The sequence below is a fragment of the Larus michahellis genome, chromosome 2 (genome assembly GCF_964199755.1).
Source record: "Larus michahellis chromosome 2, bLarMic1.1, whole genome shotgun sequence".
Lineage (NCBI taxonomy): Eukaryota > Metazoa > Chordata > Aves > Charadriiformes > Laridae > Larus > Larus michahellis.
Window position 1 is genome coordinate 151,662,357 of NC_133897.1, and position 26,089 is coordinate 151,688,445.

Sequence of the window (26,089 nt, forward strand, 5' to 3'; positions counted from 1 at the left end):
CAAGTACCAGTGTTTGGCTATATAGCCTTTGAACGCCTCTGTAAGAGCACTAGGGATAAACACATCTGAAACATTAGATATCAGTAATCTGAAAGGTGCTTTAATTATTCAGGAAATAGGATTCCAAACAGTTGCTATACTTGAGGGTGTTTCTTATCTCACATGAAAAACACCACTTTCACCATGATTTTGCCATGATATTTTTCACGCCCTGACATGACAAAGTAAGTAGTAAAAATTAAAAAAAAATAGATGTGTTGGAACATGAAGGACAAAGTAGATACATTTTGTTTGCAAGTAGTATATTGTTGCTTACACACAAATATAAAATCATTTTAAACCCTATGGATTAATTCCATGCAGAAATTCAAACACCTACTTGGTCTTCAGGTATCCTTCTCCAATATTAGAATAGAATGATAGAATTGTTTACATTGGAAAAGACCTTTATGACCATTGAGTCCAACAGTTAACCTAGCACTGCCATGTCCATCACTAAACTATGTCCCTAAGCACCACATATACGTGTCTTTTAAATACCTCCATGGATGGTGACTCAACCACTTCCCTGGGTAGCCTGTTCCAATGCTTTACAATCCTTTCGGTGAAGAAACTTTTCCCTAATACCCAATCTGAACCTCCCCTAGTCCAATTTAAGGCCAGGATGCTATTGGCCTTCTTGGCCACCTGGGCACACTGATGGCTCGTATTCAGCTGGCTGTTGACCAACACCCCCAGGTCATCTGGGGGGAAGCCACACTTCCCCAAGCCTGTAGCACTGCATGGGGCTGTTGTGACCCAAGTGCAGGAGCCGGCACTTGGCCTTGAATCTCATACCATTGGCCTCACCCCATGGATCCAGTCTGTCCAGATTCCTCTGTAGGACCTTCTTACCCCAAGCAGACCGACACTCCTGCCCAATTTGGCATTGTCTGCAAACTTATTGAAGTTCACAGTGGCAGTTCTGCTAATCCCCCTCCTTACTTCTCCAAGAATTGAAAACTCTATCATTTTGTGATCGATCACTATGCCCAAGAAGGCCTCCAACCATCACATCACTCACAAGTCCTTCTCTGTTGGTGAACAACTGGTCCAGCAGGAGACCCTCCCTAGTTGGCTTCCTCACCAGCTGTGTCAGGAAGTTATCTTTCACACAGTCCAGGAACCTCCTAGACTGTTTTGTCTCTGCTGTATTGTATTTCCAGCAGACATCTGGTAAGTTGAAGTCTCCCGTGAGAACAAGGGCAAGAGATTGTGAGGCTTCTCCCAATTGCTAATAGAATTTTTTGTCTGCCTCTTCATCCTGATTGGGTCTCCCAAGGAACTCCCACCATGATATCTGCCTTGTTGGCCTTCCAGATGATTCTTACCCATAAACATTCAACCCTATCATTATCGTCATCAAGCTCTAGACAGTCAAAATACTCCCTAACATACAAGGCTACCCCACCGCCTCTCCTTCCTTGCCTATCTCTTCTGAAGAGATTATAGCAATTCATTGCAGCATTCCAGTTGTGTGAGTCATCCCGCCATATTTCCATGATGGCAACTAAATCATGGTAGTATTGCAACTGTCATAGTTGTCTTGCAGCTGACACAATCTCTGTAAATAAAATTATCCTGATCTAAGTTTAATAGGGATGTGCAAAAGATTGATCTTTTGCACCTCTTGATCTTGATTCTCAGATCACCGAGATTCTTACTCCACTGAGCTTATGAGAATGTAGTCCACACCTGACTCAGTCAAAAGTTTAAAAGCAGGCGTTACGCAAGTATTTGGCCTCCAGAATTATATCTGTAATTGACACCTCTGAGCATGCCAACAAAAGACAAGTACATGAAAGCATACGTCACATTAAACACAATTGGCAAAGGATTAGTTATCCTCTTATATGTTCTCCCTCTTAGTTCTCCTTGCCATTCTGCCTTATCTTATTAGACTGCAAGTAAAGAAAATAATGAAATACAATAGATGCGTGGGAAACAAAAGTATTTACCTTCACAAACTGGAACTTTCCCAGTCCATGTGCCATCAGACCTACAGGCTCTATGCTCTGATCCTCCTGCCAGGAAGAAGCCAGGCTGGCAAGTGTAAATCAAAGTATAACCAAGTGAGGGAAGATCCATTCCTGCAACATTAGCATGAGTTGGTGTTTCTGGTTGTTTACAGCTGTGAGCTACAAAGAAAAGATAAAATATCCTTCAGTCAAAATGGTGAAAATATTTCTGAAAAAATAATCTATACCCATTCTGACAGGTAACTAATGAAGAAAAAAAAATCAATAAATATAACATATTATTACATTTTTGATTCAAATTACAAATTACTACATAGTCTATAAATTACTGTCCTGAGCATGTGAATACACAGGAAAATGGACCTTTCAATTTCAAGGGACCAAGAACCAATGAAAATGCACTTGCATGACCAAAATGAATTGTCTGCATATGCAAACACAAGCAGCTCACACCTTACCACTTACTCATACCTTTCAACACACTGAGCTACTGATTTGCTGTTTGCTTAGGGAGAACGCTAGTATCAACTGAAACATTAATGCGGTTTTCTTCTGTGGATGTGCTCTGCATACACTGAAGTGATTCTACAAGGTCAGACCTTATAACTTGAGACTATTTCCAGAAAAATACAGCTTGCTAACTAAAAAAATAGAAAGATTAACCATGGTGTTATACCTTCAGTAAATTAGCACTATTTACTGTAATGTAAAAGATCTAAGAAATTAAATGCTACTTCATGTACCCAAGCAAGATGATTCTCTTCATTTTGGATTCAAAAATTTCTAATTACAAAACCTTTTTTACCCCTTCTTAAAATACCCTGACTCCTTAATTGGGAAACAGCTCAAACTCTTTACTAGAACTGATTGTAACTATGTGCTCCAGTACAATTTAGGGTTGTGCAGGCTTTCCTATGTGTCCTATTCTCACCACCTCCTCCCAATTGTTTCACTATCTTTATTGGAAAGGTTGCAACATCTTAGAAAGAAACTTAATATTTTCAGCTTCTCTCTGGATGAGAAGTTGTTTGTTATTCTCATTATTTTGTGTTGTTTTGTTTTTTAACTCTATAGGCTATTGTTGAAAAATTCACTCACAAAATCACATTTCTAGCTGCTGCAAGCTAGTAATGCAAATTTGTATTAAGTTAATAAAACTATGTAAATTAAGTTAACTTTATATATATAATGTTACTGTACATAAATAGCCTAGATAAAAAATTGTTAGATCAAAAATCTATCATTTACTTACGTATACATTCTGGCTGGATTCCACTCCATGTAAGATCAGGAAGGCAAGTTCGTGTTGTTGAGCCATGGAGAAGGTGTCCTTTTTTACATTGAAATTGAACAACATTTCCCACCTGTTGAAAAGTAAAAATCACAGTAATATTGTTATGAGGAAATATCAGTGTGGGTTATTTTTTTTTCAAAATTTGATAGCAAACTTCTTCACATAATAAACTGTGATCCTCCATGGAAGAAAATCGAAACCTCTTCTTCTGTGGTCTCTCTGGTGTGATGCTTTGGACCCGGAACAGTTGAGGCATGGTGAGTTTGGAAACCAAGCTCACTGAGGTTTCCCAGCTCTGGACCAAGGAGGTGCCAGTTGGGCAATCTTGCATCAAACCAGGGAAGTCACAGAGCTGAAATGGGTAATAGATTCTGCTGGACCTTTGCTTAACTAGACCCATGGTATGAATTCACAAATTATAGTGAGAAATATTTAATTAGAACAGACAAGGCCTGGTCGACAACAGTGTCTCATGCTTCAGAAACTGTAATGTTCCTATTTTATTTTAATTTTGTTTTTTGATGACAAGAGGTAAAAAAATAAAATTGTTCTTTATACCACGCAGATAATAGAACCTTGAACACAAGCACATTACAATTTAAAATAGTAATTCCTCTGAGATTAGATGTTAATTATTATTCTTATTATGGGTATGTGTTGCATAAAAAGGAAAATAGAATTCTTTAGTCAATAACAGTTTCTGCACAAACAAAGCATGGAATAACTTGTTCAGCATGTCCAGTCATGGTGACATTGATGAGAATGCAAATAATTCTCATTTTCCATCAAAAGCAAGGAAATTAGATTACAAGTATATCATCCAGAGAGTAGTTTATTACATGCTGTGAGTAGTTAACTCAAATATTAAGGTGCATAGATCACATCTTCTGTTCTGCAGTGACCTGTATTAATATATTTAGCAACTCATGTTTAAACAAGAAGTTAAAAACTTTGCTCTGTTTGTGACAGCACATTTATCATTCTGGGTTGGGTTTTTTTGGTTTTGGAAGCATTCATTATTTTGATTAAATATATAACGCTTGATTCAAATTGATGCTCAAAGGTAAAACATGGACTCTTTCACAATAATTTAGTCCTGGGAAACAGCATTTTACTGCTACAAGGAGTCATTTGAAACTTTATAGCACTATTGTATTTCAGCTCAAGCTTCTCATCAGAATGAAATTTAATAATAACCCATGAACTACAGATAGTAGCTCATCATCACAGTATGTGATTTAAAATTCATTTCCTTTTTTTTTTTTTTCCTCTTTACTGTGTTCACTGGACTATGTAATTACTTTTAAAAGAAAACACTAGAAGTTTTAGAAGTTGCACCAAATAGAAACAGAAGTACTTTTTTTGTGTGGTAAAGAGCCTAGTTAAAACAGCCACCACCAATATATTATTTTAGAGCAAGAACTAGTCTTATGAAAGATTTGTTCACTTCAGTAATCTGCCTTTATTGAAGCAACATCCATTCACAACTATGGAAGAAGCACCTGCCCTATTAATGTTGAGCTATCAAGGAAGTTAATACTTCATCACTGTCTTTAAAACCAGGACCCTTTCACCCTTGCTCACACAGAAAAAATCCAACCAAAACCAAACCTCAACTTAACAGTTAAATGTAGTTTCTCAATATACATCTGAATAGCAACTTAATTTTCTTTCCACTTCATTCTTTCAAAGATGACTGTATGATCTTCCTGAATATAATTGTTTTGTGATGCGGAGTAGCTGGACATCATAGAAGTCAATGAGGTAAAGAGGTTAATTGTCTCCTTATACTCAAATACCTAATTCTAAACTGTAACTAAGTTAGAGATTCAAACTCTAGTAGTCAATAGCAACTCCAGAAGTAGCTACTGTATGGCTTTAACCGCTTCGTTACAGTCACACCACCTCATTTATTTTCAATTGATATTTTATTTGCTATATTCTCTTTAAAAAAAAACAAACAAAACTTTTCTTCTTTTCAGAGTTCAACAGTTCTCATGATGTGATTATCTCTCATATATTAGCTCAACACCACTTAAATATAAGCAATACTGAATTGATCAGAAAACTGCAATCTTGAAATTTTCACCTACTTTTTGTATAGAATCTCTTTAAAGGAATAGAAAGACAATAGATCAAAAAAATGAATTCAGTATATTCAGTGAAATTCAATATATTGTGATTCTACTAATCAAGAATGGCCTTAGCAGAAAGTTCATACTTCATGAGTTGAAAGAGATGAAAAATCGTGTCCATAATTTAGACCTACAGGACTCAATACATAACAGCGAAAAAAAGGAAGAAGGTGTGTTTTTTCAATTTTCTGTAACACCTCTCTCTTCTTTAGCTGCCTGTTCATAACTTTGGATTAGTTCTTTATGAACTGAGTCTTCTGCTGGACTGATATATTGAAGGAAAATTGTTCACCCGAAGAGCAGAACCAAGAAATAAATAGAATTTTTTTTCACTGTCTGCCCATCTTCTCTGCAGCTCTGCCTACCTTATGGTTTCACAGAAACTTGGTTGCCTAAACATCAAACCAGTTCTTTAGTATGAGAAATATATCAGTGAGATAAGGAAATGGTTCAAGTTGCCAAATAAGTGGACAGGCTGAGTTGATAGCATTCCACAATTTAAAAACAAAACAAAACAAGACAAGACAAGACAAAAAAAAACCAAAGAAACAAACAAAAAAAAAGTACACACCAAAAAAACACAAAAAAAAACCCCAAAAACAACAAAACCCCACAACAAGCGAGCAGAACTCAAAACAAACTATTGTTATTACAACCAGTTGTTTCAATACCAATTTCTCTATCCAAAACAGTAACTACTAGTGAAACTATCATCCTTATTTCCACCAACAAAATGGATTTCATCTTTATTTTCCTTGTTAAGGAAACAAAACTTTTATATACATAAGCCCCAAAAGTATCTTCAAAAATACAACAGTTGATCAAGTGATTAAGATCTTCTAAGAAGTGCTGCAACTCAAGATGATGAATAAATAAATAATGGAATGAGGCTTCCTGTTCCTAAAGCCCAAAAAGCTTACAAGCTATATGTAATTATTAAAAATAAAATAAAATAAAATAAAATAAAATAAAATAAAATAAAATAAAATAAAATAAAATAAAATAAGTAGTTTAAAAATTACTTTACGAAGTCTATTTTGCAATATTCTTGTGCCAGAGGCACCAGGTGGCGCTATAATACAGCCTTCTATGGTCTTAAAAAATTCACAGTCTTGAGGTGTTCTGATTTTTCTGAATCTTTTGTTATACAGATTGAATAGAAGCACTAGTGGGGAGAACTGGGGAAACTGTTGAAATAGCTGTGTTCACTGTACTCTCTGTTTCTCTGTTTTAGGGAAGAACTGTTCTATGTGCAACTGTGTGTGCATCCAATCCTGAACAAAAAAATTAAAAATATTTCCTTGTATACGGCTTTATCATCTATGTTCCACAGCTGCTTTCTCCATAGTGTCAGTTATGGTTTGGATATTCCAAAAATCAGCATCACTAACTTTTCCTTTTGCTAAGAACCAAAGACCATATATCTGCTATTCCCTATTAGGAGAAATAGCAATTTGAGAAGAAAACTTACAAATATCAAGCTGCACCCATTTATAAAGAATAGAATAGTACTCTACATAATTATTTTCACTAAAAAATATTATTATAATATTTTATAATAATAATAACAACAACAACAACAACAACAACTTATTTATTATTTCTTATAATCCTTATAAGAATAGAAGATATTTCTAATTCTCATTAGTTACTCTACATTCAATTTTTTCTTGGCCTTCAGTTTGCCAAAGAACACAAAGATACTTTAACAAACTCGTTCATCACCAGTAATTCATGTCAAGGATCAAGAGGCTAAGTGAACATCTGTTATTTCTCTTCACTAACCTTTAGCATCATATTTTACATGAACAAAAACACAACTCTTTAAGTGTTTGCTGTATCTGCAGTTTGGTAACCCGGTAATACACTATTGCCATTACTAGTTACAGGCTACTGAGTCTGCAAGACCTCTGGGCAGAGGCATGCCAGGCTTCCTTTGTCTAACAGTGTCTTGAGCTGCATGGAGCTTTTTTTTTCCTTTTTTTTTTTATTTTTTAAACTTGGTTTAGCTGTAGCATCAAATTTTCTTGTGATCAATTGGCTATGACTAATATTTATGCCTTCCTTTATCTTTGTAGGGTTTACAACCATAGCTTTATATCCATAGTAGTAACAAGAATCTATTATGTGCAGAATAAGCTATTCACTGCTAATGTGATGTGGTATAGCGAAGTAGAGGACTGGCACAGGAATGATAGCAAAGGCCTTGAGAAACAGAGACACAGAATACTGTGAAGAAGAGTACAGGTGTGGATATGATAAGACATATGACACAGGGTTGGCACTGGAGACGCCATGGCTGTGAACAACTCACCCATGTTCACTTAAAAGAAATGCAGACCTGGACAGAATCATGTTTCAGGAGTAAAAAAGAACAAGTATCTAACACAGATGAAATGCACCTAATAGAGTAGATTGAAATATACTGTGGAGCTGCAGTATGAGTGGTGTAAAAATGTGCTAGAAACTTTACAAATAATCCCAGGTGAATAAAGAATGACAGAGGAGAGAAAAAAAAAAAAAAAAAAAGAGGAAAAAAAAAGCCAAAATCACATTCCTGCCAGTGAAGCACTCCAGGTGCTGACACCAACATCCCCCACTGATACCAGGCTGAAGCCACAGAACTCAGGATCCTGAGAAGCAGAAGGGAGCAGGAAAATTAGGTGGTGTCTGATAAGGCTTAAACTAATTTTTTGCATCAGTCTTCACCGGCAAGGGCTCCGATTTCCACCCAAGTTACAGGATGCAAAGGCAGGGTCTATGAGAATGAAGAACCACCCACTGTAGGAGAAGATCAGCTTCAGGACCATCTGAGGAATCTAAAGGTGCATAAGTCCATGGGACCAGATGAAATTCATCCATGGGTCCTGAGGGAGCTGGCAGATGAAGTCGCCAAGCCGCTTTCCATTATATTTGAAAAGTCGTGGCAGTCTTGTGTGGTAGTCTTGCGTGGTAGTCAGTGGGAAGTTCCCGCAGATTGGAAAAGGGGAAACATAACCCCCATTTTCAAAAAGGGAAAAAAGGATGACTCAGGGAACTACAGACTGGTCAGTCTCACCTCTTTGCCTGGCAAGATCACAGAGCAGGTCCTCCTGGAAACTCTGCTAAGGTACATGGAAAATAAGGAGGTGATTGGTGACAGCCAACATGGCTTCACCAAAGGCAAATCAAACCTGACAAATTTGGTGGCCTTCTATGATGTTGCCACAGCATTGGTAGATAAGGGGAGAGCAACTGACATCATCTATCTGGACTTATGCAAAGCGTTTGACACTCCCGCATGACAACCTGGTCTCTAAATGGGAAAAGCATGGATGTGATGGATGGACCACTCGGTGGAGAAGGAACTGGCTAGCTGGCTGCACTCAAAGGGTTGTGGTCAATGGATCAATGTCCACATGGAAACCAGTGATGAGTGGTGTTCCTCAGGGGTCAGTACTGGGACCAGTGCTGTTTAACATCTTTGTCAGTGACATAGACAGTGAGATTGAGTGCACCCTTAGCACGTTTGCTGATGACACCAAGCTGTGTGGCACAGTCGACACACTGGAGGGAAGGGATGCCATCCAGATGCAGAGGGACCTTGACAGGCTTGAGAGGTGGGCCTGTGCGAACCTCATGAAGTTCAACCAGCCCAAGTGCAACGTCCTGCACCTGGGTCATGGCAATCCCAGGCACAAATACAGGTTGGGGGGAGAGTGGCTTGAGAGCAGCCCTGAGGAGAAGGACTTGGAGGTGCTGGTGGACAAGAAGCTCAACATGAGCAGGCAATGCGCACTTGCAGCCCAGAAAGCCAACCACATCCTGGGTTGCATCAACAGAAGTATGGCCAGCAGGTCGAGGGAGATGATCCTGCCCCTCTACTCTGCTCTGGTGAGACCCCACCTGGAGTGCTGCATCCATCTCTGGAGTCCTCAGCACAAGAAGGACATAGACCTGTTGGATCTGGTCCAGCGGAGGGCCACTAAGATGATCAGAAGGCTGGAACACCTCTCCTACGAGGACAGGCTGAGAGAGTTGGGGTTGTTCAGGCTGGAGAAGACAAGGGTCCAGGGAGACCTCTTAGCAGCCTTCCAGTACCTACGGGGGCCTACAGGAAGGATGGGGAGGGACTCTTTATCAGGGAGTGTAATGATAGGATGGCCTCATGGTAATGAGGCCTCAAACTGAAAGAGGGTAGATTTAGATTGGATATCAGGAAGAAATTCTTTACTGTAAGGGTGGTGAGGCACTGGAACAGGATGCCCAGGGAAGCTGTCAATGCCCCATCCCTGGAAGTGTTCAAGGATGAGGCTTTGAGCAGCCTGGTCTAGTGGGAGGTGTTGCTGCCTATGGCAGGGGTGTTGTAACTGGATGATCTTTAAGGTCCCTTCCAACCCAAACCATACTGTGTTTCTGTGATTCTGTGAAATTTTCACTGATGCAGTGGTGATGCCAACTGTGCTAATGGAGACAGCTATACTGTGGTAGTACAGCAATTCTCTTGGAATTTCATCCTACAATTCAATCAACACTAAAGTTCTCATAAGCATGACATTCATAGAAGGAGATTATTTGCAAGGTTATGCCACATCTGCAGATCAAGTTTCATAAGGCATTTCATAAAACAGAACCCAAAAGCTAACACAGGGCTACCACTACTGTAATGTGGCTATTTTCCTTTCTAAATTCAGACTGCACTTTGTCTTTCTTCAGACTTTAATGGAGGGGAAAATAGCTGAATTTCTACAAAAACACATGTTGGAAAAGTATGAGAAGTAATAAATCTTACATATATGACTGATTGGTCTAAGCAGTTCTAAACTGTTTCTTCAGTTCAGTAGTATCTTGCGTTACAACAGCTTATGGTGAAAGTTCTATAAGCAATTTTCTATGTTACTAGCAATATATCTGAAGAAATATTTCAAAACCATATTTTCTTTCCAAGGAGCAATTTATTTTCCAGATTACAGATGAAGTCAGTATTCACTAAGTGCTAAAGATATTTTGTGTCTGCAATAGCTCTTCAATGTATCACACTGTTAAGGCAGACCTGTCAAATCAAAAATACCCAGGTGAAAGGTAAATGTCCTAGAAGTACATATTCATAACAATTAAAGCAGGTGATGCTACTCTTTTACATCCCATGCCTGATATCCAAGTAACACTAAACTAGTATTTTGATGTTATTTGAACACACAAGAAGCTGATATGCTTCTGGCTGCTGAATTAAAAACTGAACAATAAAACCATGCAAAATTTTGTTCTCTCTTTCCTACAAAGCTCCAATTTAACAGTTGAAACACCATTCAAATGTGAGGTGGTGATATTTGTGCTTTTGTTAGTGTAGGTTCCGGGAGGTCAGGTTTTGACACTTCTTTCAGTCAAGCCTGGAATTAAGCTGTATATGCCTGAACTTTTCAATTCAATCAATATGATAGGAAAACAAATAATCAAGAGTCAGGGAACAAAAAATCCCAGTGCTGTGGAAGTTCACGACTTGGCATTAGTATTGTGAAATGCAAGTGACAGCCAGTGATACAGTCAGGTAAAAGAGAGGGTATTGAAAAAGTACTTAAAACAGGACTTCACACATGAAGACTTGAATTCTACTGCGAGGCCACAGCTTGATTTTGCTTTTTCTGAGTCAGAGATATAAATTTATAAGCTTAATAATTAATTCACTTAAATGACGCTATTAATATTAGTTTAAATGTGAAATATTTATGAGAGTTAAAAATATCCAAATCCAAACCAAAACACACACAAAAAAAAGCCAACCACCAAACCCCCAATGAGATAAAAAAACCTAAAACAACCAACAACCCAAAACCTGGGTTAGAGTCATAAAACCATCTTATATATTCAACAGTAATAACTCCTTGTTATGCATTTGCCAACTGCAAATCATTTTGCTTAATTTTGCATAATGTTTTTAAAATGGTAGAAAATGGATCTATCAGACAAAGGAAAATCAATGCCACCTCATCTTCCATATTTTGGTACAATTTAGAATTATTTTTTACCATTCTGCTGTGGATGGAAGCAAAGGTCATTATTATCCCATTCATACAGGAAATTAAATTCATTTATAATATGCTTGTGGTTTAAATGAGTCATAATATTATTGAATATATGGTAACGTAATATTTCTTTACAGACAATAACTTGTGTAGAACTGGTCATTTTCACTGTTGTTTCCACCCAATAAAGAGCTAAACTCAGCTTCAACTGTAGAAATGATACTCCTACCCTGTTCTGTATTAACTAAGCAATCATAGAGTAACCAGAAATGGCATACAGACATTTAGTTACTATACAAAACCAAGTTCACTACATGAGCTTGAGGATAAGTTGCTGACTAGGTAAGGACACTATAGCTCATACAGTTTAAATTTGCAAGGCACTAACCTTATAACTGTGGGATCAAGTCTGTAAATTCTGCCAGCACTACACTTCTTTTAGAAATTATTTATCAGTTGACATTTTGCCTGGTATTTTGACAGTTAGCTATGCTAGCTGTGAGTGATTCTTTCCTGCACAACTACAACAGCTACATTACAAATGAGAAAGCCTGCATTAGCTTCTTCAGTGATAGAAAGCTTATTAATACGACAGAGAAACTGTGACAATAAAATTGTAGAAAATGGTCATTGCAATGATTCCTTTTTTACACAGTTGAATAAAGAGTTGCCCTCTAGCATAATATTGTATTATACCCAAAGGAAGTTAGCCCAAGGATATTCAAGTACAGCCCCTACATTTTCTACCTTGGCATGAAACAGCACTCCACTTCATTCCCTGGAGAAAACTGAGACAATTATATTATCACTTGCATATGATTGTGATCTAGCACAACCTGAAAACCCAAAGATTGCTAAAACAATCACTAAGCAGGTTGATTACTGTGTAAAGGCTACCAAAATGACAAAACAAAGAAGTTTTTGGCCATGAAAATTTGACAAGTCTTTAACTACACACTTTGCTTTTAAAAACTAATTTCATGTTATAAATCTGCTCAAATTTCAATCAGCCCTTTCTTGCATTTCTGGAAATCTGCAGTTTTTGTTTAACTCCTGCTACTAGACAGACACCACATACAAGGGAGCTGCTAGCTTACTCTTCTGCCTAGTCCTCTTCGCATATCTGGAGCTTTTAGCCCTGACACCAGACACAGAGGTAGCAGGATAGTTTAGACTCTTAGGTTTTTTGCAGCTGCCTTATAGATTCCTAGCAAATTATAGGACACATTTTTGCATCTGTACACCATTCATCCATGAAAACCGTCTCACTGACGTCACTGCTTTGTGAGATTCAGAAAACCAGAAGCATTTTAAATTTCACAATTCCGTTTCCAACAGAAGTATATGCAAACACCATTTTCCACAACATACCCTTGTAGAAAAGGTGGCCAACAGCCTCCTGGGCTGCACCAGGCAGAAGATTGCCAGCAGGTGAAGGGAGGCTCTCCTCAGCACCGGTGAGACACAAATGGTTGCTGGGTCCAGTGCTGGGCTCACCAGTGCAAGAGAGAGAGGGACATACTGCATTAACTCCAGTGATGGACCACCAAGGTGATCAAGGGACTAGAGCATCTGGCATACAAGGAGTGACTGAAAGAGCTGGAATTGGCCAGGCTGCAAAAGAAAAGGCTCACGGGGAATCTTAGCAGTGGGTATTAAAACTTAGTGGGTGCAGGAAAGATGATAGAGGCAGACTTTTTTTTCAGTGGTGCCCAGTGACAGGACAAGAAGAAATAGGCACAAACTGAAACATAGGAATTCTGTTTAACAATTAAAAAAACATTTTCACTGTAAGGGTGACCAACTTGGAACAGGTTGCTCAGAGAGGCTGTGGAGTCTCCATCTCCGGAAACATTCAAAACCACCTGAACACAGCCCTGATCAACCTGCTCCGGCTGACCTTGCTTAGAGAAGAAGGGGTTAAACTAGAAGCTCTCCAGAGGTGCCTGCCAACCTCTATGACTCTGTGATTTATTCGTGGTCACATAATTTCCAAATGCAACAACAGAATTGCTCTCAGGAGAAAAAAAATCCATTGTTTTTTAGAGTATGTCTACACTAGCAGTTTGGCACACAAGTATATAAACTTTTTGGAAGAAAAAGCCTACTTGATAAACAGTACAGAACACTTATATATTGGTGGGGAGATAATGAACTAACTCCAAGGTGAAAACAAGCAGACCTTGATCACCAGGGTTTCACGTAATGCATTGCTAATAGGGACACAAGGTCAATGTAATCCAACAGCTAGAAATACGGAAAGACAGCAACACTCCAGCAACCAGATCTTGCAAGGCAGGAGCAGTTTCTGGACCTCTAATCAGAAGTTTCTAGACTTTGAGGTAGTACAAAAATATTTTAATATGCAAGTTAATAAAAAATGGTATACTCTACCTGATAGCCAAATGTGTTGTTTTGTGACCCGTGCCTTGGGACTCCTGGATTTTCACATGCTGTACGAGTAGGTTCTTTAAAAAAATTACAATAAATTAAAGACAAACCAACTTACAATATTTTAATGAAATACATGAATGTATAACAAAATTAAGCTTGTTCAAGAACATGCAATTAGCCAATGAGAGAAACAAAAATAAAATGACCTGATTCTTAAAGAATATAGAAAAACACCAGGATAATTCAAAATAGCTGAAAGCTCCTAGATTGACTTAGCAGGAAAAGGGATAATAAGCATTTCAAGAAATTTCAGTACTAGGGGTGTAACCTTACCTATACATCGAGGAGAAGAACCACTCCACGTGCCATCTGCTTGGCAAATCCTGGTGCTGGAGCCAACCAAAATAAAAGGAGGATTGCAGCTGAAAGAGACTTCTGACTGATAGATGAAGCTTTTGCCTTCTCTTTTCCCTTGAGCAGGTACTCCAGGGTCACCACAAAACTTTGCTGTGAGAGAAGAGACGATAGAAATGTCATTTGTCAATATAGACAAAAATAACGCTTTCCTGAACTCGGTCAAGCAGATTCAAGCAATCTAAAAGTCAAACACTAATAAGCTGTTGTTATGCAGGATAAATTTGACTGCTAAAAACATATTCTTAAATTGATCTTTTTACTTTATACCTTTCTCCTAAAGATTCATTTTGTCTACAGCATGGCATAACTAAGTAAATGCACTGCTGGCAAATTTACTGTCCTTCTGCAGTATAAAGCAGTGATTATTGTCAGAAGCTGCATTTTAAATAATTGATTGAGGAAATGCAATCAGCTACAGTAATGCCTGTGACATCAGATTCCCTGACACATCATAAATTGCAATATTGTAGAGTCTAATTTAATATCAAACAGAAAATGCTGTAATACACACACAAAAAATAAAACATTAACATGGATGTGTGCAATGACATATTTCTAAAAAGACAAGTTGTACAGACAGTGAAATTTTCTTCTCCATCTTTCTCCTCTCTAAACAAAATTTAAATAACATCTCTTAAACAAACACCTTCAAAATACATTTCTAATATCTTTATCTTTGTCACCTATGCCTTAAGCTTTCCAAAGGACCTGCTTACATGAAATGCTCCTGCCCTTTACCTCTCACCACAGACACTGACTGTATGGGAAATCCATGCACACACACGTTGTTGAAGGAAACAGACCTAATCTGTACCTACCAGAAATGTATACAATTTCACGGTGTTATGTGGCATGGGACTGTCTGATGAATTGTAAGCCAAACTCTGAAAAGATCTATGAATTGAGGATAGTGCCACACAGTGAACCTCATCTGATTGACAGACAATGGTCAATCATCTGTCATTTATGTTTTCATCAGAAAATTCTGTGGAAGTCTTAACTTGAAAATACATGAAGCACTTATAGATTTTTAACACAGAAGCTTGAAATTGTCTCCTGAACAGTTCCTTATATCAACAAAATAGCAACCATTCTCAAGGAAAAAAAAAAAAGCCTAAAATTAAAACATCAGGATTTTTTTTAAGTTTATTAATTTTTTATAAAACTAAGTAAATTCCACCACTCAGTTGTCAGTCTACTTTACCCAATCACTCAATAGCTACTGAATATCTGCTTTCTATATAGGTAACCATGGAAACCAGACACCATTGTAAAACATGGCAGTTTTCCTCCGATATTGGAACAGGGAACTACAGAGCAAACTAAAGTTTCAGCAATCTCAAAGCTCTGTCAGTGCTCCCACTCCCGCTGGAAATGTTTTCCTAAGGACTCTGACAGCCTTTAACAGACATCGGGCCATGAAGCTCTGACACTGAGGCTGTGAGGCTAGTCTCATTCTTCAAAGACATTTAATTGATTAACAACTTATACCTGTAGTTAGGAATTTTCAGGCACAGGCCTACATTTTTTTGCCATCTCTTGCCAAGCTTATAAAAACAGCAGTCCTTTACTCAAATTACTATATGAATAATTAAGTAGACAAATTCACTAGGCCATAGATGACAAATACTCAACCAAATACATGACTATACTCCATTCTGAAAAAATATTCCATTTTATAACTATACCTTGCATATCTTCAGCTACAGGCTCTATGGAACCAAGCTGGGAACTAAATTTCTGATGTCAAGAACTGCTTAAAGATTGCTCACTAAGAACGACTTTCACCAGCTCCCTCTCATTTCTGCCAGATGGCAGCTAGTTTAATCTCTTTGACAAGCACTGGCTGCCAATTGACTTCTCTTGCAAGCCAATGGACATCATTGCACATCATCACCATTGCACATCAACACCATTGAGTTAATGTAATCTCTGCATGAAACAGCCTTTAATTCTCAGGCAGCTGCATTCTGTGCTAACTATACCTCTTAAAAAGTTTAAAGGTGGAGATGCTTTTTCAAAGAATATTGCAGTATTGAGTATTCCAACCTCAAAGAATACAAATATCTTGTGGTATCCAAAAATGAATGTAAAGACACAGTATTTCAATCTAGAAAAAATTATGAAAAAATATTTTCATGGTTTTTGATGTTCATATATAGTGGACTCTAGAAGAGCTTCATCTACAGAACTTAAACAACAAATGGTGGGGTCTTTTTCTTCCAGAAACAGTGCCTTTCACCATGTTCCAGCTCTGGCACATACAATTTCAGCAACATTAAGCAACTGTTGTTGATGATATGAGGGTATCATTAGGAAAAGAAAGGAAAAGATCATCTATATGATACACTTTCATAGTAGTAGGATTTAGCCAAAACAGAGAACATTTTTTACAGGGAGAGCTGAAGAATGCAAAAAATAGTAAAAGAACGAGAACTGCATTTTGCAACATTTAGCAAGCTGTCAAGCTTGAATTAAACTTCACAAACTATAAAGCCACGAAGATTAAATTATCCACTTCCAGTTAGACTCCTTGCTCTAGGCCACTACAGAGTTTCAGTGGTATACCTATTGTACAAATAACCACAAACCTCCTTCTTCAGTGCAATCATTTCAATATCTCTCAGAAGCATCCCAATCGCTTCTTTAAAAAGATTCTTTAAATAATGAGTGGGATAACACCAACCTAAAGAAAAAGTCACATTTGCTATTGTAATGAAATTTGTATCAATATAAAAATCCATCAATGTTATATTTTTCAGGTTATAATGAAATTTACTGCATAAAACGTATGACTTAATTTAGCGTAAAGGGAAAAATAGACAATTGTGAAGAAATCACTCTGGGGTCTAGTCAACATTACCAAGAGCAAAAACTTACTGTGATATCAGAGAAAGTTTAGGATGAGTGATGAGCAAATAAAAGAGATTATAATGAAACTTCCCCTATTCCACATGTAGCTGAATCTGAAAACAGGTCAGCACCTCTTAATCTTCTTTTGCTTTGGATTATTTGGTATGTGTTACCTGTAATACTTTTTCGTATTTGTGTTTCAGGCTTCCTATATGATCAAAAAGGATTTACAGATATTCCTATGTCTTCCTCAATGTACAAATTATGTTACAAGTTTGGAAAACATAGAAGGGTTGTATTAGTCCCAGGTTTGAAATGAACTGAGCCACTGCTGGAGGTAGGAAGAAAAAACAAAAAGTGTGACATTTTTAAAGAGGAGAAAAAGCAGTATAGTTGAATAAAGAAATACGGGACCATAAAGTAAATACATACGCAAGCACTGAGGTACTTCACCACTCCATGTTCCATTCCCAACGCAAGTCAAAACAGCAGGAAAAGAGAGTTCATATCCTGGAGAGCAGACATAGCTAATGCTAAATCCCCAGTCCAAGTTTGTTCCTTCCAACCTTCCATTAGAGATCTGCGGAGGAGTTGGGCAGGTAACAGCTGCAATAATATTCAAAGTAATTAGGCCCAGCTGCTGTAAATATCCCCAGTGTAGACAATTGCTAGAAGAACCATATGTGCTAATTTCACCTTTTTTAGAGGACAATACAGTCAGGACATGCTATCTTCCTCACTGTATTCTTGCCACATTTCCTGAAGTTAGTACTTCTGGTTTCCTCCATTTAGGAGACAGTGGCTGATTGATGAAGTGTCTTAAATAAAACAGGATGCTGCATCAAACCAAATAGGAAGACTACCTAAAAAGCAGTATGGAGACTATGAAGTGTATAACATTTAAGGCCTGTCTGGTAGTATACTACAAAATGATTTTGTTTGTCTGTTTAGACAACACGGAGTACAATTATCTTCAGTTACTGTGATAATAGTCAAATACTTTCTTCCTGTTAACCAGCTTAGGCGTTTCCTAGATATTAATGCCCAGGGATGAAATTCCAGGATGATTGCTCCACAACATGACTTGAAAGCCTGTTTCTAAGTACCACAGTTTGGTTAGTATTTGCTCCTCACCAAAAAGCATTTAGCTTCTAGCTAGAGGGAGAAAATGTAAGGATTTGCAGCCTCTTGAAATTGTCAGTGTTTCTACCCCTAAGAAGGCCAACAAGAAGCATTTCAGTATAATTCTGAATTTCCAGGATGCCCAGGAAAAAATAGGAACATCTTCTCAGTTGTAGGAAAGAGGACTAACAAGCACCACAGAAGGACAGTAGAAATAAACAGACATAACTGTAGTGATGAAGATAAAAGTGCTATTCACTGGACAATGTGGTAGTAACAGACAATTGCTAATGGAGAGCTGAAGGGAAAAGGGTAATAAAGAAGTAAAAAAAAATCTGAATCAAAAAGGAAAGGAGGAAATTTAGGCCAAAGTTACTAGAACGAATGAAAAAGAGAAAAGGGGTAAAGAGAAAAAGCTGAAAGAAACTGTGCTAGCAAAAGAGAAAGAAAGCAAATGAAATAAGAATGATTTAATTTAGAGGAGACATTTGGGGTAAATGAGAAAAGGTGGTGACTAAAAATATAGCAGAGAACATACAGGTCACAAGAACGGAGGAAATTAAAAGCTGCACTCATAACCTTTAAGCTTATGTTTAGACAGCTGTCATCTTGCAGGCTTAAAAGAAGTCAGAGTCACTAGATCAGGAGTACTGTATATTTGAATGTGATCAGAAGGTTCACCATGTGCCATCTTTTCATTCTTATACACTCCAGCCAGAGAATCTCAACTATTCACACCACAAAGATGCTCTGCAGCATCATTCATGGCTATTTGAGAGTGCTGGATGAAAGTAATACTATTATCAAATAATCCTTTTCCTACCAGTAAACTAAATCTAAAATTTAAGGCCTTATTTTTTATACTATCTGATTCATAGTTTAAAAAAAAAAAAAAAAACAAACAAAAAAAAAACAAAAAACAAGCAAAACACAGCAACCAACAAACCCAAAAAAGGACATGATAACTTTTGCGACACTTAATAACAGTAAGTCAAAATAACTACTCCAAGCAGAAAAAGTCTGTCCACATTCTCCAAGAGTTTCATGACTCCTTTTAAAAAGATCTGTATGTTTTTACTTCTAAGCTGAATAATACTTGAAGAAATGGCCGTCAATAATTAGGAAAGGAGACAGAAGTAGCAGCATCAAAATAGGTGTAATATCAGAATTTTTGGGGTGAAAAAAGCAAACCAAAACAACAGCCAGCAACAAGGCAGAACGCCTCTCTAAATATTTTTGTCAGAGATTTAATCATAAATATGTACAGCAACATTTCTCAGTTTAAGAGCTGAAAGTATATTACAAATGTAAGTCTGCAAAAAAGACAATGCTTGAATACTTGAATATTTAGTTGCAGGCCTCCTGTTCCAACTAGGCAAAGCCAGAGAATTATTTATATCTTCTATTTCAATGGCACTGCAACAATTACACATCCATTTTCTGCCCAGTTCATTTTCCAATTATTTTAACTAAATGGTACCAGACGACAGAGGTTACCTTCCTCTTGACAGTAAGAACTAATGGTTATACATTTCAAACACACTACTGCATATTATATAATACTTTTAATTACACAAACAAAAAAATGGGGGTTATTAACTTACCTAGTGCACTCACACAAACCTATGTGGAGTAGAATGAAATTCTGAAAACACTAGAGATTCTGCATATGATTATGATTTAGTATTTATACAAGCCACAAATATGTATGACCTAAACCCAGAAAGACTCAAAAACTCAAGGCCAAAATTGACAGTCTAACTCTATCTTTGTATAGTTTCGTTTGAATCAAATCAGTTAGATCTCGTACTCCCAGTTAGATGCCCTGTAGTCCTTAAGAATTTAAGGCTGGGAGACTATATCATAAATACTTGTTCTGTCTTATGATCTTCTAGCTGTTTTCTTACAGTCACTCTTGGAGACGGACAGACTCTTGGTTAATAGGACCAGGATGGTCGTTCTTGTAATTGAAGCTGAGGCTGGCTAAGAACACAATACAAATAGAAAAAAAAAGTTAATTGTTAAGAGGATCTCGAAGTCTGACAGCCTCAAAAATGTGTTGGAAAAATAATTTTAAAAACTGACATTAATAAAGGTGATTCAGAATTAAACTGAACTTGGTAAGATATTTGGAGAATTATACTCAGCAGGGAAAGTAATTGCAAATGGGATCGAGATCTGAAGATTATTTGATCTGATTTGATCAATGAATTCAGGGGACAAAAATTACAATTGCTGACCGTACTTGTTGAAAACAAAACAGAAGGTCGCAGGATGAGAACAAAGTAAATACAAACTTAGCTGACTAAGTTTTAAAAGATTAGAGATCAGACATACTTGATGTGAACCCAGAAAGAAAACACCAAAAAGGCAATGGTGCTTCTCTACAGCTGTGGTATCAGGAAGAGTGAGAAAAATTACTCTAGAGGGAAGATGTTTTAGGGTTTAGCAAGCAAGTGGGTTTCTCAGAGAAAATTGATTTGATGACACAGATAATGTGATCTTTCAGTAGCATTCAGATTTTTTGCTGCTCAAATTTCAACAGACAGCATTAAAAAAAAATTTCCAGTAAAAGAGAAAAATCAGGAATGTAATTAGTAAAGGAGAGAAAAGGAAGATCTTGAGATTAATCCTTTCAATTTTCACAGTAGAGAAAATAACATGAAGCATAAAAATGTTTATTAGGAAACCTGCTAGAAGGATTTAGTCTTTTTGCTGAGTATGTTGATACAGCACAGTGATGCTCAAAGGTGCATGTCTAATGAAGGAGGTATAGTAGAAAAATCTTAGTATTATGGATAGGGTAACCCAGAAAAATTTGCCTTTGACAAAGTTCAGTTGTATAAATGCAGACCTTTCCCATAGATGTCTATTACATGCTTGAGTGGTCTTTTTGTAAAGACAGGGACATATATAGGATCATTTTTAGTATGACATTCTAACCTTAAAAAATAAAAAAACAAATCTGAACCATCATTTCATATCGGTTAATTCAGTTTAGCAGCAAAGTAATACAATGTTCTATAAAGTTACAAAAAACTGTTCAATATACTGTGCTGGTATCAAAAATAGAAGGGAAAAAAAGCAAAGGATGAAGTGACCGTTCCTGCAGCCAAAAAGTCAATTCAGTGCTTTCATACTAACACTAAGTTTTGAATGCTGTGGAAATATTTGGCTCACTCATTACAATAAACAGTGGATGTAAATGTCATCGAAGAAATAGTTGACAATCAAAATAAATGTTGTACCTTTGCATGTTGGGATTACGCCACTCCACGTGCCATTGCTAGTACAAGTGCGAATTAAGGAGCTATTTGATTCCATTGTATAACCAGGTTGGCACATATAAGTAACATTTTGTCCAACAACATAATCATCACCATATCTCATGCCGTTGGCTGGGACTCCTGGATCTCCACAACTGATAACTGCAAGTAAATAGTTGAGGAACAGATTTTAAAACCTAAACGTGATTTATTTATATGTCAGGGGAAAAACGTAGTGCAAAACTAGGAATTTATTGAGGAAAAAAAGAGAAAGAAAAATTATCATATATCTTATCTCCATCAAGGGAAGATAAACATATATGTCATCTGAATTAGCTGCCAAACACAGTATGTGGAGCTGTATAACAGATACATTTCAAGAACATCAATACATCTGTTCAACAGTAGAAGTAATGGACTGTACAGTTTTGATCACTAAAATTACAAGATTATAAAATGAAAAAAAAAAAAAGCAGGAAATAATCCATATGTCACTACCACCCTTTGATACCCTCAAATTTTCCTATCAGTTCAGAGTTTCATTATTAAACAAGCACATATCTATTGTTTAGCTTACTTCTCCATGGGTACAACCTAAAAGGAAACAGTTTGGAAATTTTAAGATATATGTCTGCAAAAAGCTCCCACTTTGTAAATGCTCACATGGTTACTATGTACATAAACAGATGAGAATGGTCAGGCAATGCCCAAACATGGGCCATGGCTTATGACAAAACTAGGCTCATAGGACTTCAATGAGTGTGAATTGTAAAAACTCTTGTCACTTCTAGTGTTAAGAAATAATTTAATCTCCTAATGAGATTAAATTTCATAAGGAGTTAATAGAGAATTATATCATTATAATCTGGGAATAAAGTTAAAATAGGTAAGTTTTTCTCAAACCTGGTCAACATGAGTTATCAATTTATGGAACAGTTTTCAGAGTAAGAAATCTTGATAACTACAGTGGCAATGATAAAAAGATACTGTTTTCAGGAAAAAAAAATCTAGTTCATACAAAATACACCACCAACATGTTTTACAGTTTATCTTACAGTAAACTTGACAATCCCCCTACAGCAATGTTATTGTTTTTGAATAACTGAGGGAGGCAGTTTCCTGGCAGAAAGCACATCTTGTCCACTTAGAATCATAGAATCATAGAATCATAGGGTTAGAAGGGACCTCTGGAGATCATCTAGTCCAACCCCTCTGCCAGAGCACGTTGCACAGGAATGCGTCCAGGCGGGTTTTGAATGTCTCCAGAGTTGGAGACTCCACCACCTCTCTGGGCAGCCTGTTCCAGTGCTCTGCCACCCTCAGGGTAAAGAAGTTCCTCCTCATGTTTAGGTGGAACTTCCTATGCTCAAGTTTGTGCCCATTGCCTCTTGTCCTGTCGTCGGGCACCACTGAAAAGAGCCTGGCCTCATCCTCCTGACACCCACCCTTTAAGTATTTAGAAGTGTTGATAAGATCCCTCAGCTGTCTTTTTTCCAGACTGAAGAGACCCAAATCCATCAGCCTTTCTTCATAAGAGAGGTGTTCCAGTCCCTTAATCATCTTGGTAGCTCTCTGCTGCACCCTCTCCAGCAGTTCCCTGTCCTTCTTGAGCTGGGGAGCCCAGAACTGGACACAGTACTCCAGATGTGGCCTCACCAAGGCAGAGTAGAGGGGGAGGATGACCTCCCTCCACCTGCTGGCCACACTCTTCTTGATGCAGCCCAGGATGCCATTGGCCTTCTTGGCCACAAGGGCACATTGCTGGCTCATGGTCATCCTGTTGTCCACCAGGACTCCCAGGTCTCTCTCAGCTGAGCTGCTCTCCAGCAGGTCAGCCCCCAACCTGTCCTGGTGCATGGGATTATTCCTCCCCAGGTGCAGCACCCTACACTTGCCCTTGTTGAATTTCATAAGGTTCCTCTTTGCCCAGATCTCTAGCCTGTCCATGTCTCGCTGTATGGCAGCACAGCCTTCTGGTGTGTCAGCCACCCCACCCAGCTTGGTGTCATCAGCAAACTTGCTGAGGGTGCACTCTATCCCCTCATCCAGGTCATTGATGAATATATTGAAGAGGACTGGGCCCGGTACTGACCCCTGGGGAACACCACTCGTCACTGACCTCCAACTAGACTCTGTGCCCCTAATCATGACCCTCTGAGCTCTGTCTCTCAACCAGTTATCTATCCACCTTACTGTCCATTCATCAAGCCCACTCTTCCTAAGCTTCCCTATGAGGATGCTGTGGGAGACCATGTCAAATGCCTTGCTTAAGTCAAGGTAGACCACATCTACTGCCCTCCCCTCATCTATCCATCCAGTCATGCCATCATAGAAGGCTATCAGATTAGTCAGACATGGTTTGCCCTTGCTGAATCCATGTTGAGTACTTCTGATAGCTTTCTTTTCCTCCACATGCCTTGAGATGACACCCAGAACAAGCTGTTCCTTCACCTTTCCAGGGATGGAGGTGAGGCTGACAGGCCTGTAGTTCCCTGGCTCCTCCTTCTTGCCTTTTTTGAAGATTGGAGTGACGCTGGCTTTCCTCCAGTCCTCAGGCACCTCGCCTGTTCTCCAGGACCTTTCAAAGATGATGGAGAGTGGCCCAGCAATGACTTCCGCCAGCTCCCTCAGCACTCTCGGGTGCATCCCATCGGGGCCCATGGATTTGTGAATATCTAATTGATCGAATTGATCCCTCACTCGATCCTCCTCAACCCAAAGGAAGTCTTCTTTCCCTGTTACTTCCCCCAATGCCTGGGACTCCTGAGGGTTGGGCTGAGCAGTAAAGACTGAAGCAAAGAAGGCATTCAGTAACTCCGCCTTCTCTGCATCCTCCGTCACCATGGCTCCTGTCTCATTCAACAGTGGGCCCACAACTTCTCTGGTCTTCCTTTTGCTTCCAATATACTTGTAGAAGCCCTTCCTGTTGAGCTTGACATCCCTAGCCAGGTGTAATTCCAAGGCGGCCTTGGCTTTCCTTGTTCTCATCCCTGCATTCACGTCTTACTCAATGCCAAAGCATGGCTGATGTGAATGGCAGTCTGTCTATATCCTGGTTTCCAAAATAAGAAAACCCATGACTGCATGTTTGTAGCGTATTCTGGCCAGGTCCCTTGATCTAAATAACTGGGGAACTGAGAATGCAAAGTATATAGTATGCCTGCTCTACAGTTTATCACAGTCTGAGTAATTAAGCTCCATGTTTGAAATCTTAAAAAAACCACAAATAAATAAATGTCCCACACAATCACTGCCTATGGATAAAGAAGAAACTGTAAAACATACCACAGGGTTATCTGGGTTAGTCCAGAGGTAGCTAGTACAGTAATAAAAAAAATTGGAGATCAGCCTATTTTATTTTATCTAGTAACATGGTAATTTTTTTTTTTTAAACTTAAAAAGTCAAAGATGGAGCTGTGAAAGACAGAACTGTTTCTCTTAGTTGCATGAGTATATTCAAATACTCTATATGTTCTACCTTTCTTTATTTGACATATTCCATTTACTATCCTTAAGGTTGCAAATTCAACTAAAATCATCCTTGATATTTTTCCAGGTATACTATTGCTTTTGCTGGATTACAACATAATTCTCATGCATTTATCCTTTTTTCCCTAATTCTTGTTTCATCTCCTTAGATTTTCCTGTATGAAGAATATTTCAAATCATTGCCTTACAAACTTAAGAACATGCAAATACCATACACCGTATATGATCAAACAGCTCCACAAACTATCCATTTACTTTATATTGCTGAAAATTATTTTAATTGTATATTTAAATCCAGCTTTTTCATTGACCTTCCTTACAATCTCCATTTATTTCTTTTGGTCATTAATACAAACTTTTTGCTTCTTCCACTGTTACTGTTACTGTAATGATTGTACCCTTTCCCGCTACTGACACTTTAACATTGATGCATTGTACAGCAAGAGCCACCATGACTTTAGCAGATCTCTAGATTGTTCTACCTTCTTAAAATTCCTATCTTCCTATCATTAACTTTTCAAGCCATATTTCAAAGGAAAAAAAAAAAAAACAGACCTGATTTTCTTTCGTGTGTTTTTGCTCTTTTATACTTCCTAGTCTTTTTCTTACTATAGGAAAAAGAGTTGTATGAAAGAAAAGACTTAAGGGGAAAAAAGAATCATTCTTTGTATTACTGTGTTGTAACATTAGAACTCTTCATAAAGGTGGATGTGAGTGGTAAGAAAAAGATCCTTTTGCTCTCTTGTCTTATACTGCAGCGTTTGACTTTCAAAGAAAGCAAAAGCAGATGTAAGCAGGTGACCTAGATTTTACTGAGATACTGTGTTTTGTCATAAACATAGGAATAAAGCTTTAACTAAAAGAAACACACAGTAGTTACTTAGCAGGTGCAGTGGCATTTTCTGAAGTTCACAGATTTGGACCGTCAGAGAATCACATAATAACTGAGGTTGGAAGGGACCTCTGGATGTCATGTTGTCCAACTCCCCTGCTCAAGCAGTCCATCCAATGACCCAAACTTGGACCACCTCCACTTAAGTCACTATAGTAGGCAGAAAACCATCTTAAATTGTTGTAGTGATCCTGACCAGAATGCATC

General features: G+C 37.9%; 1 protein-coding gene across 3 annotated transcripts in view; it reads right to left on the reverse strand.

Annotated features, from left to right (window-relative positions):
- The window catches only part of CSMD3 (CUB and Sushi multiple domains 3), a 684,352-nt gene that overhangs the window by 16,737 nt on the left and 641,526 nt on the right, over nucleotides 1–26,089 (reverse strand). For all 3 annotated transcript variants that reach the window (XM_074577705.1, XM_074577704.1, XM_074577703.1), the window contains 6 exons: nucleotides 21,484–21,663; nucleotides 17,546–17,719; nucleotides 14,177–14,350; nucleotides 13,844–13,917; nucleotides 3,271–3,382; nucleotides 1,998–2,177 (listed from right to left, as the gene is read on the reverse strand). In XM_074577705.1, coding sequence (XP_074433806.1) covers nucleotides 1,998–2,177; nucleotides 3,271–3,382; nucleotides 13,844–13,917; nucleotides 14,177–14,350; nucleotides 17,546–17,719; nucleotides 21,484–21,663 — 894 coding nt within the window. The remainder of the gene's footprint in view (nucleotides 1–1,997; nucleotides 2,178–3,270; nucleotides 3,383–13,843; nucleotides 13,918–14,176; nucleotides 14,351–17,545; nucleotides 17,720–21,483; nucleotides 21,664–26,089) is intronic.